Source organism: Nymphaea colorata, chromosome 13 (assembly GCF_008831285.2).
Source record: "Nymphaea colorata isolate Beijing-Zhang1983 chromosome 13, ASM883128v2, whole genome shotgun sequence".
Classification (NCBI taxonomy): Eukaryota; Viridiplantae; Streptophyta; class Magnoliopsida; order Nymphaeales; family Nymphaeaceae; genus Nymphaea; species Nymphaea colorata.
The window spans coordinates 9,249,766-9,261,980 of record NC_045150.1 but is presented as its reverse complement, the minus strand read 5'-3'; the positions used below and the strand labels follow the sequence as shown (position 1 = coordinate 9,261,980).

Here is a 12,215-nt window from a genome sequence, read left to right as displayed (position 1 = left end):
TGTAAAATTTGGATTTGAAACAGATTCGAATTGTGAAATTGGGTTTCGGCTTCAGATTTATTTGAATGTGAATGTCCGAAAAAGCAGATGTGGTTAAAGGTGCTTCCGATTCGAATCCGGTCCCTTGACAAACATCCCTACTTAGAACAACACCTTAAGAGATTATCAAACAATTTAACATTGTTTTTCATCCTAATATAAGCACACATACACAGAGCACAACTTGGTGGTTACGTTGCGAGTCGATGCCCAGCCATGAGCTAGGCCGGGTTGGTCATGGTCTGGTTTTAGTGATTGGGCATCTTGGAGGAAACCAAGCGCACCATGGTCAGTTTCGGGCTCGATCGGGTTGAGCTGTGCTGTACTTTTTGTGCCACCGAGCCTGGACTGATCTGTGCAGAGCTCTTTTAAGTTCGCCAGCTACGCCGGCACCAGATGCCACCCCAAGCCTTAAATATGCCAAAATCTTTTCAGATGTGGAAAGTACAAAGGAATTCTGCAGACATGAATGTTTGATTGCAACTGCAACGCCCTTCAAATTTCTCTCGAAAGAAATTGCATCTCCAAACAATGACAGGTTGATAGATATTAGATTTGATCATAATCACCGGAATTCAGGACAAATTCGATTGCCATATCAGAACCTTGACCATAATCACTTCGAATTAATTCGAATAATGTGAGATTAAATGAAGCTGGGTATCTCATTCTAGCACTAAATATGTCTCAGTTTATTCGGCACATGTGTATCATGTGTTCGACGCAGATTATTTATCCGTCGACAACACACGCGAACCACGTGTTTGCTTTCAATCGATCGAGACTTAATTACGCAACTAAATCGGTCGATAATCATTGTTTAAGGGTGGTTTTGGCCGTTCAAGAACAATTGTTTCAATTTTGTAAGAAATCTTCAATTTCTCTGAAACCAACTTAATTGTAATTTAACTCGAAATGAGCATATGGGTAAAGTGCATAGCGTGGGGGTAAGCTCATTTAAAAGCAAATATGTACAAATTTAGAGAACGCATCTCATGCGACCATTGGTATTAAATATTGTTTCTAAATTTGGTGCTCCCCAAAATGCATCAAATTTATAAACCCTTGTCGTCGAAAAGGCAAAACAGTCGTGTTTGTGTCCGGCTGTATTGCCTCATCAAATCACATATCATTGGAGTCGCGCTTTCCTTTTTAAATGGGACCGATATAATTGGTTGTTGGATATCAGATCTGGACCCCATGGGGCGTGGTTGGGGCAAAGAAAGATGAGCTGTTCTTGACTAGGAATCGGATCAGACCGGGACCCATTCCTGCCAAGTTCATAAAACGGGCCCAGACATAAGACTGTAACTCAGTCAATGGGTGGTCAGCTTGGCGCTTTTCACAACCGAGCAGATGGACTCGTTTTCCTGGGAAAGTTTTTCAAAGCGTGAAAATACATGAGAAAAACTTTTGCTTTGCCGCCTAAGCGCTTGAGATTCAATCAAAAGGAATGGTATCGGCCAATCAAAACACTCATTAGCTAAAGAAAATTACCTTTTTAAATATTGTACAAATTTTACTGTCAATTTCTTTTTAAGCAGTCGCTTATCAAACATTGGTTTTGTGCATAGTCCCGAATAACGTTTCGAAGTTTTAAACGGCAAGGTTTTTTTATGAAAAAAAACTTCAAAATACTTATCCTATTCATTCAAATAACATTTGTGTGCCTTCTTATGATCAATCAAATGCGTATTTGTAGTGTAGCAAGTACTGAAAAACTGCATTGTTTTTTGAGGGGAGAGAATATTTCCGATGGTTTTGGAAACAAAACGTTCGAAGCCGTTTGGAAGCACGATTTCAGCTTAGGATCGGGTTCGGATACGGATCTACCTTGGTCCGACTCGTGTGCGCCCTGTTTTACTTTTTACCCACGGTAAAAGTTGCGGGGGACAGTGTGGTCATTGAGGAAAAGGCAAAGAGGAGGGTCTGAGCGCATGTGGGGGAGAATGGACGTACAAAAACGAACTCGGTGGTCTCGAGTCGATCGAGGCGCTCACCGACTCACAGCCAAGCTGTTAAAATAATAAATAATAACACTAAACCCAGTAAAAAAAAGTCACCGGGGAAAGCAATTTACGCAACTACCCTTAATCAATTACTGCAATGACACGCGTGTTACCTACCAAAAAACGAACGCGCCCGTTCATTCTCGTCATCTACCAAACCGCACCTCGCCGGAGATTTTTTTAATCTTTACGAGTGAAAAGACCTGAACGCCCTTCCGTTGGAGTCCCACCGAGTGGAGCTCTTCTTCCATATCCTGTGGGAATTAAAGAAATGGTAGAAGACAGGGGTGTTTTGGGAAAAAGAGGTAAAATAGGGGAAAGGTAGAAAGAAGTTCGGTGGCTAATTTACGATTTACCGGTCAAAAGCCATCTGACGTGGTTTCCAAGCCGACGATTTGACCGTCAGTTTTAACGGCATTCCGGCCGATCCCCTTCCCGCACGTGAGCGGGGCCGTGCCTGGCTGGCACGACGCACGAGGCAGAGCCACCCTTCCGGCCGCCTGGCTCAGCTCGCCGGACGGCCGTCGATTGGCCGGTTTCCGGCGAGGATGTCTACGCAACCAGACACGTGGCTAAGAGGTGACAGGTCTTCCCTTAAGCGGCGGATCGTTTGACGCACCCCCTTCCCCCCCGGTCCGGGGACAAAAAGGTCATTTACCTGAATTGCCGATTCTGCCCCTACCTTTGGTCGGGAATGGCCACTGCGTCCCTGAAGGCCCGCTTCAACCCGGCGGTGCTGACTGCTGAGGACGTCGGAGTGATTTTAGGAAAGTGGCGGGGCGAGCAGAATTTGCATCTGAAGTGACAAATATAGCCCTAATGTTGGGTCTGGCCCCGCGTTGGGAATAGGTGTCGTTAGAGGTTAAGCGTAGGGGCAAATCCGTGAGGAGGAGAGTACGGGCTTCATCGGGCAGTTCTATAAAAGGGCGCTCTATCGTCCCTTCTCTCGCTCTCCCTCCGTCCTTTCGCAACTGAACCCTCTGGACAGAGAAAATTCCGCTTTTCATTGCGCTCGGCCGGAAAAGTGCGCCGGGATTTTTTCTTCCCACGGAAAGGACTTTCCTTCTTTCTCTCGCCGAGGTGCTCCGGCTTTTGGGAGAGTCGCCTTCTTTCACTTTTGAAGCTCTGTGTTTGGCAACTGTTGCGACGGTCCTTCGGAAGAGCAGGTAAGATTAAGAACGGGCCTCCTTCCTCCACCGAGAATGTCTGCTACGCTCTCAAGCTCTCTCTCTGTCTGTCTCTCCTTCATGGTCGCCGGAAAACTTGCCAGAAATATGCTGCTCTGTCCTCGAAAAGTTCCCGCTGTTCTTTCGTCTGTTGCTCCCAAAGTAGTAACTGTCTCTCTCTCTCTCTCTCTCACTGCTTCTTCTTCTGCACGCTTCCAGTACGAATCTCGAAGTAGTACTGGACTCTCTTACTGGCGTCGCTATAGTCCTTGTCCGTGCCAACTATTCCGACGGTTGCTTTGCTCCCCTCTCCCTTTCTCTCTCTGCTTCCTTTCTTTGCACGCTCCCTGTGTAGCGTCCTCTTCTTGCCATTTGGGATGGCCATCCCTTCCTGCAGTGGCGGACAATATCTCTCGTAAAAGGAGATGCTGCCGGTATATACGAGTACAGACACTCTCTTAAGGGATGGGCTCCCAAGGTATACCGAGTGTTCATCAGATTGAATACTAGACGTGACTGAACGCACTTTTACCGGCGAAAAACTCGCCGGTGGTCGTTCGAAAGAAACTGGCTGGAGTTATGAGCTTCTCGGTCCATTCTCCCTTCTTTTCCTTAGGTGCTCTTAATTTTTTTTGTTTCTTTCTTGTGTTTGGTCCCTCACAAGGAATGGTAACGTCCCTGTCATTCTTTATCCCCTTGTAAACCCCAAGGCGTCCCATCCAGTCGGGAACTTCTCCTTATCCTCCCCTTCAGGAATTAGCACAAACCTCCCGCCTTTTGTTTCTCCCCCAAAAACCCACTCTCAGAGGCCGGAGAGTGGGAGATGCTTTCTTTTATGAAGTTCACTTCTGGGGTTTCCTGTTTCCATATTAACTTGTTTGTTCATTTTTTCCCCTCTCTTGCTGGTGGAGTTCAGGAAGGAAGTAGGATTCCTTTCAAGCAATGCCAGTGCGGGAAGCCTCATCAATCTGAACCACTATCGACAAAGATGATGGACTGCTCGATTTTCCCCCCTGTTAAGTACACGGAGCACCGGTCGAGGTCCCATAAAGTAGTAGCGAGGGCGGCGGCCGGGAAGTCGAGAACCACCACCGGAGACCGTCGGAGTTCGGCCGACACCGTTGCTCCGAAGCTCGTGCGCCTCATCGTTACCGACGCGGACGCCACGGACTCATCCAGCGACGAGGAAGAGTTCTTCTCTTTTTGGCAACACCGAGTGAAGCGCTACGTCCACGAGATCGACCTGCAGACCTCGTGCTCGTCCTCCAGCCTATCTACCACAGCGGCTCTCTCCACATCTGGCGTCGCGGTCCCTTTTGGTGGCAAGAAGAAAAATGGCAAGCTATCCGACTCGAAGGCGAGGCGACGGCCAAAGGGTTCCGCTTCCGGCAACTCCTCGAGCGGCCGGAAGTTCCGAGGCGTCCGGCAGCGACCGTGGGGGAAATGGGCGGCCGAGATCCGGGACCCGTCTCGTCGCGTCCGCCTCTGGCTCGGCACCTATGACACCGCCGAGGAGGCCGCCAAGGTCTACGACAACGCCGCGATACAGCTCCGGGGCCCCGACGCTATGACCAACTTCACCCCCACCATCAAAACGACAACCACCACCATGGCCACCACCGTCACCGCCACTACGACGCCCGAGTCAACGCCTGCGAAAACCGATATTGAGACGAATCCCACCAGCGTATCGGGTTACGACTCGGGAGAGGAGCTCTTGGACCTCTCTTCCCCTACGTCCGTGCTCCGGTGTTGCAACTCTTCCGACGAGCAGAAACCCTCGAAGGGAGAGGAGGTCGACGGCATTGCTGGCGGCCAGGCGGAATGGCCGGATGCAGGCGATACCTTCCCGTTCGACTTGCCATTCTCGCCGGGAGGCTTCCTGGACTTGGGCGGCGACGAGGCCGGTCTCTTCGGCGAGTTCGACCCGGAGGAGTTCAGCGATGCCCTCCTCGCCGATGTGGGGTCGTGGTCGCCGATTCCCTCGCCATGGGCCGACTGCCTTGTGGACAAGTGCTCGTTCGAGATCGGCGATTTCTTTTCTTCCGACGCCTTCCTCGCCACCCCTCCTCCCCAGGCGTCCGTCTAACTGCGTCCCGGGTCTCTTCTCTCTGTACCGGCAGTTTTGTTTTGACTCGACCGATTCGCAACGAGTCGTCTCCCTCTTTCCCAGTACTCCCCCCCTTTCTTCTTTTATTTGTTTATTTATTTTCCCCCCTTTTTGTTTGGCCCGTCAAACATAAAATTTTCCCCACTTTTCTCTTTTCTTTCTCCTGCGAAAATATGTATCTAATCTCTAGAGTGAAAATGTCGTTGATGTTTGGCTATTTGGCTTTTGCTTGAGTGAAAGGATGAAGATTCTTGTTTGCATTTCGCCTCCTTTTTTGTAGTTATTTTGGTATTTTAAATTTATAATTCAGCAGCAGCAGCAGCTCCCGAACTTGCAATCCTATTATATTGTTTAATTAATAAAAAGGAAAGTGCCATCTTTGTGTTAGAAATTGAAAGTAAGCAAAAACCATTAAAAGAACTTGGGTTGGGTGGCATGCATTGTAGTGTGAAAAGTGTTTGGAAGGTTGTTTAAGATTGATTTGGAAGGCATTTATTTCCCCAACTGGATTTTGGAATTCTCAACTCTTTTTCCAGAAGATATTTAATGTTCTAGTTTTCTAAGCAAATGTAGGATGAGAAAAGATGGCATGCTGTGAAATATTTTCTTTTGAAAATAAATCTGAAGTTGTTTCCCCTAAAAAGATTGGGGGGTGGATTTTGTTTCCTTGAGAGGAATGAATTTCTATGGAAATTTTCTTACGCGGCTACAATTTTGGCGTCAAACTCGTTTTTCTCTTCCCATGGGAAAAATCTCGTTCGCGCGCTGAGAATAAGTTGGAGATTAAGACGCCCGCGAGAAAAATGGAGAAAAGCGTGGGAGAAAATTAAACCGGCCGACGGAGTCGTCGTTCCGCCTCCTTCCGATTCGCCTGCCCGAATCCCAGAGATTCCGGTTTTTCCTCCAACGGAATTAATTGTCGTTATTATTGCGAGAGATCCGCCTCTCCTCCACGCGGGGTTCGTTGGAAAGCCTCGATTCCGTTCGCCACGTGGCAAATCCGACGCACTGGAATCCCCCTAACCGTAGATTCGTACGGTCTCCGGACGCCCATCATCCGTCCATCTCAGTCCCGTGCGTACGCGCTGGGGGGCGGGTCGGGCCGGAGAGATCCAATCCGGACCGCTCCGTTGGCGAGGTGCTTTTTGGAATTTTATTTATTCCGAAAGGTTAAGAAGGGAAAGCGAAGAGGTCCCGGGTCCAGCGCTGCGTTTCCTCTCGGTTTTGGTTTGACTTGGGGATTGCGAAGGGGTCGCGGACGTCACCGGAAAACGCGCCGAGCCCAGTGGTCGGGGTTCGGTGGGCTCTAGGCTCGGTGGGCTCCACCCCTACTTGTTGTCCCTTCTCCAAATGACGTCCCTGCCCATATCATTATCTCGTTTTAAATTTTCTCGAGCCGGGATTATACCAAACGACACACCTCGAGTCTCGAATCGGCGACCTCCTTCTGCTTGGAAGCGGCCGAGTGTACGGAACTCTCGTTTTTCGTTTTTTTTTTTGTTATTTAATTAAGATTGATTATGTGTTTAAGCAAATAATCATTAGTTTTTCGAAAATTGAGTGGCACTCCTCCTTAGCCTTTGGATCGCAGCTCTCCCATTGCCTGAAACTTAGGGATCTCCGGCGAGCCCACTTCACGTCCTGTCTAGGTCTGACTTTCACATATGAGGTATAGGATGTGGGGATCACCATTGGGCTTAATTACGTTTTAGATCTGGATCTCGATTCCAAACCGGAAAAACCCGATCCACATTCAGAGGAGGGCCCTTCCCAAATGACGAGTTCGCCCTCGCTCTGCGGTATGAGTATCAGGCGCGAGTGGGGGCCCATGAACAGTGTTACACCTGAATCAATCACGAATCACGTGAGAATGAGGGCCTCGACCCTGTCAAATGACGAAAACACCCCCCGTTACCGCCTGATCGCGTCTGGCCATCTCCATCTGCGGCCTCGCCATTGGACCGTTACATCCAGAACGGCTTTTCCCGTCCTTAAACCACCGTCGGGAAAAACGGGGCGTCGGTTTTTTTCCCGTTTTAAAATTCGAAAAGCGCAGGGTGGCTTGCCGGCCCCCCCCTTTCGCTCGAGGCTGTTGTTGCGAAATGACGGAAACGCCCTCGGTGCTTTTCGGGGAACTCAACTAACTAGTCCCGCAACTTGCATGGCGACCAAGTGGTGGCCTGCCGCAGGCTGCTGCTTCTGTCCCCACCCCCAGAATTAAATGCCTGCTGTCTCCCCACTCCCCCTTTTCCTTCCTTCCCACTCTAGTGGGTGCGTGCCATGCCCACATACTCTCAGTGAGGTTATGGATGTATAGTGAGTTCATCCTAGTTGGACTCGGACTCGATTCGAACTCCCTCTAACTCGAACAATAAAACAGTTGAGTTCAATTTGAATATATCGTCAATTTTTTATAAGGTTTAATACTTTTATGTAAAGAAAAAAATATATGAATCAAGTGGCACGAGCTTAAACAAGTTGAGTTTGAACTCTGTCTTAGAAAGCTCAACTCGACCTGGCCGCTTGACCCGAGAAATATGTTACTCTAGCCAAGCCTGAGCTGGCCGAACTCGAGCACGGCTTTCTCATTATGCATCCCCATGTGGGTCATTCCTCTCTTTTGTGGAGAGGGCTGTGGCTAAGAGGACTGATTGCTTTCTGAGCTGAGTTGGGGTTTAGTCGCAGGAGAAGTGGCTTTTCTTTTCTTTATTGGAAGAGGTAAAAAGGGAAGGAAGATGTGAAGACTCTGTGCTTCTCTCTTCTGGCTCAACATGGCTCAGCTTTTGCTAAAAGGGCGATGTACATGGGAGGCCTGAATCATGACTGCCCCCTTTGAAAACTTCCACCGGTTCACGTGCACCAACTCTTCCAACTAATCAGTGTAGTGAAAAATCAGAGGTGTTGAATCTGATCGTCTGCTCTGCCCCGGATAGAAGTATTGTTAAATAAAAAGTTTATGAGTAAAAAATATTTTCAAAATACTAAAAAATATAGTGCAAAACCCTTATATCTTGATATAAGTTTAATCACACAAAAAATGTTTTCTGATGATGATACATAGCAGCTGGTTCGGCTGGCTAACCGGTTGATAAAAGTTCCGTCATAAGTTCGATTCCACCTAACATTATGATCATGGGTCAATGCATGAGGCACCTTTACGAAACTAAAGGTATTCCGGCCAAAAAATTCTTGCTCCGCCACTAGAGTGGTGATGTAAGATAGTAAGAAGGTGGATTCTAGAACTACCCATGTGCGACCAAGGTTTTAAATTCTGATGAGCTTGTAAACAATAGTACTTGAACCCTAAACTCCTATCGCCGCTATTGAGAAAAAGAACTTCATGTGTCTGGAGCTAGGAGGAGGCACTCTGAGATCAATCTTGGCCGTCCGTTTCTCATGATAGACGGTTCTTTGTGTTCCGCACCATTTGTGCTTGGGATATTGAAATAGGTACCAGATACGAACACTATAGCAAAAAGTCCTCCAGGAACAACAGCACCATTCTTTTTAGTTGATGTTGGCTGTCAAACGCGTGCCATAATAATAACGACTCTTTGTTTGTTGCAGGCTTGACTCCTAAACTGGTAAAAGCAATTGTACTTACACTGGAAACATTTTATTATTATTATTATTATTATTATTATATATATATATATTTATATATATATGTGTGTGTGGTGATTTTGGCTTATAAGAATCACCCACTTATATAATGTGAGTCATTTGATCTATCAAAATAAACGGTTAACAAAAATACAAACAGAAAAAGGTAAGGTAAGGACATTATCGATCTCTAATATTACTTCACACCTTTTATTCATTGTTTTTTCTCAAAAGTTCATTTACTTTAAATAAGTGATCTTGATTAGATGGTTGAGTAATTTTGATTAGCCAAAGTTATCATTCTTTTATATATATATATATATAATAAACTCTTTTGACATTAACAATCCTTGGCCAATAACATCTAGATATCTTCTTTTAAAATCATTTTTTTAAGCAAGTTGGTATCCAGAGTAAAGTGCCTCTATTGCATCACTTCATCGAGTCTATGAGCAACACGATTTTCGTTGGTTGCTTTCCTTTCGATGAAGTAAATGGGAACGTGAAATGTTCGAATTCAAGTGAGGCTCAGCTTTTACCCAATTTAGTTAAATCAGATATCTATAGAGGCGGATCCAGAAAATTCTAGCTGTGGTGCACTATGCAAAAAAATTTAAATTTATAAGGATAAGTGAGAAAAATTGTTATGAAACATTAATATATAAAAAAAAGTTTTTTTTGGGGGGGTCTCTTGGATTTAACTCTAATTTTTTAAGGCTGAATTTATATCCGACATTTATATACTTACGTCTCATTTTGGAAAACTAAATTCAGACACCATATTTAGTTGGAAGCTATAGACATATTTCATGTATTCGATTCTTCACCTTCTTCAACTTAATAGATGAACAGTGTAATCTTCTCAATGAATATTTTCATTCGTGGGTTTTTAAACCACCCCAACTATTTGAAAAAAAAAAATACATTGAAAAAATTAAAAAGTTTTAGTTGTTCATTGTATTTTTTAGATTTGAGTTTAATTTGGCCATACTCAGATTTGAGGTTGGATTGTTTGGCCCGCTCCTGAAAAAAATCCTGGCTCCGCCCCTAGGTTTATTTGACATGGGCTGCTTGTTAGATAGCTCAACAATTGTGCATATTTTTTCAATGAAAAAGACAAAAAAATAAATATTTATTTTATATCATCTTCAACTTTATAAAAACAATTGCAGCTTTTCACAGCTAAATTCTATGACTTGTCATTTTCTAAAACAACAACCCTCCAATAGCTTTGACCGTGGACTGGTAGACAATTAGTCTCGGCTTTAAGTAAAGTATTATGGACATGAATTCATTACGTAAGAGGGGGACACTAATAAGTAATAAGTAAAAATTAAATATATATATATATGTCATATGCTAAACTTGAGGGGAGTTTTTTAGGATGTTGATTTTAACAAAATCATATATTGAAAATTAAGTAAAAAATAATAATAATAATAATCTAGATGTATATTTGGGAGACTGAAGTACCTTTAAAAGGAGAAAACATATGAGTTCTCTTAATCAACATCTGTGCCTCCTTTGAGGCATGTTTCGGTCTTTTCAAAATACAAATACATTTCCATTTTTTTTTGTCATAATTTCTAGCACTTGATACTCTTAAAATCAATGGGTCTAACAATTCCCATCAAGTATAGCATAAGGTCTTGTAGCTACCAGTTTTCTTTATATATATATATATATATATAAAAGACAAAAAACATATGTAGGAATAAAATCAATGTAGGTCCTTGTCATCATTGGGACGCCACATCTTCCGGACCAGACAAAATTAATTTTAACAAGTAATAAAATACACAATGCCACCAGATTTCTTTTCACGGATGTTTTGAAAATGCCACGGTTAATAAATATGAAATGCTTCCCGGTTTGGATCCGATAGATTCGTGGCCCCACGTCCGAACTAAAGCTCCATGAACAGATACATTAAAAACTGACGTTCTAGTTTCTTCTTCTAATATTGCGTGTGAAAAATAAAATAAAATTTGTTATACTTTCAAATTTTCTGGTGAGTTTATCCAAAACGATATATTTCTCGATTGATCATGATGTTCAACACTCTAAAGTTTTTATGTTTTTATTTTTTTTTTCTAAAATGAATTTAAAATACTTTTAAATTATTTTTCAATTTCGTAAGATGGAGAATTTGAGCTGCACAGCGGCCATCCGTAACTTAATTCTACAACATCTGGTAGCTTCAGCTGCACCAAAAAAAATTTTAAACGATCCGTACACTGCTTGGGACATACTGGTTCTGGGAACTTGGGACCATCGGTATGTGGCGTGCTTATCCAAACCTGACTCCTCCTCGCTGGGTGGGTGGGTGCGGGGCAGGCCTACTGGGCTTGACCCCCTTTGACCACACTTTGGCATTTATTTTTTCTCAGACCAGACCCACATGGACCCAGTTCTTGGAAGTGGACTGCATCCTCATGATGACGTTCCAACATGGTGACTGCATTGCATGTGTGTGTGTGTAAGCTGTGTTTTGCTCAATGCATTGCATGTGGTGGTAGTTGGTAGTAGAGGAGATCCCCATAATACTTGATTGGAGAATTGAAATTTCAGGTCAGATTGTTCCCTTTTTTTTAAAAAAAAAAAAAATTATCTCTTAAAAACCATAGGAAAAAGTGCTTTTGTGATTGCTAATCAACGTTTTTAGCGACGAAATGCAACTTTTTGTGATGAATTTTATTAATATAAAAGAAAAAAAAAGAACAACCATCCGACTGTATGCATTAGCATCTAAAAATCTATATGAAACCTTTTTTTTTAATTGATTTCTATATATATATATATATATCTGAAATCCTCCAGCCATCCAAAGTTTTATCCATTTATGATTGCCTAATGTAATACATCGGGTCGTGTGCTATGAGAGACATGAGGATTTCTCATCCAAACCTGGACAAAGAAACCTTTCTGCCTCTCCTCTCACATTATATCATTAGATGCCATCGAATAGTATGTTCAATCATCTACACCTAATTCATTACATCGAGCAGCTATGATTAGACTAACGGTTGGATTATATATATATATATATATATATATATATATATATATATATATATATATATATATATATATATATATATATATATATATATATATAGAGAGAGAGAGAGAGAGAGAGAGAGAGAGAGGTGACAAAACTTTAAGGAATTATCTTGGCCATTGATCTTTAAAATGAATGGTTGAAATAAAGAGAAAAATTGTTAATACTCGATGACTAAAATATTTTATCTCCTTTTTTTTTTCATTGTTTTATTTTCAGCCATCTAT

At 43.5% G+C, this 12,215-nt stretch overlaps 1 protein-coding gene across 1 annotated transcript; it reads left to right on the top strand.

The window, feature by feature from the left end:
* The first annotated feature begins 3,015 nt into the window (after nucleotides 1-3,015).
* LOC116266738 (pathogenesis-related genes transcriptional activator PTI6-like) lies at nucleotides 3,016-5,584 on the top strand. Its single transcript, XM_031648051.2, has 2 exons — nucleotides 3,016-3,214; nucleotides 4,131-5,584. Exon 2 carries the CDS (start codon nucleotides 4,203-4,205, stop codon nucleotides 5,301-5,303), a length of 1,101 nt encoding a protein of 366 aa, XP_031503911.1. The 5' UTR covers nucleotides 3,016-3,214; nucleotides 4,131-4,202; the 3' UTR covers nucleotides 5,304-5,584.
* The last annotated feature ends 6,631 nt before the right edge of the window (nucleotides 5,585-12,215 follow it).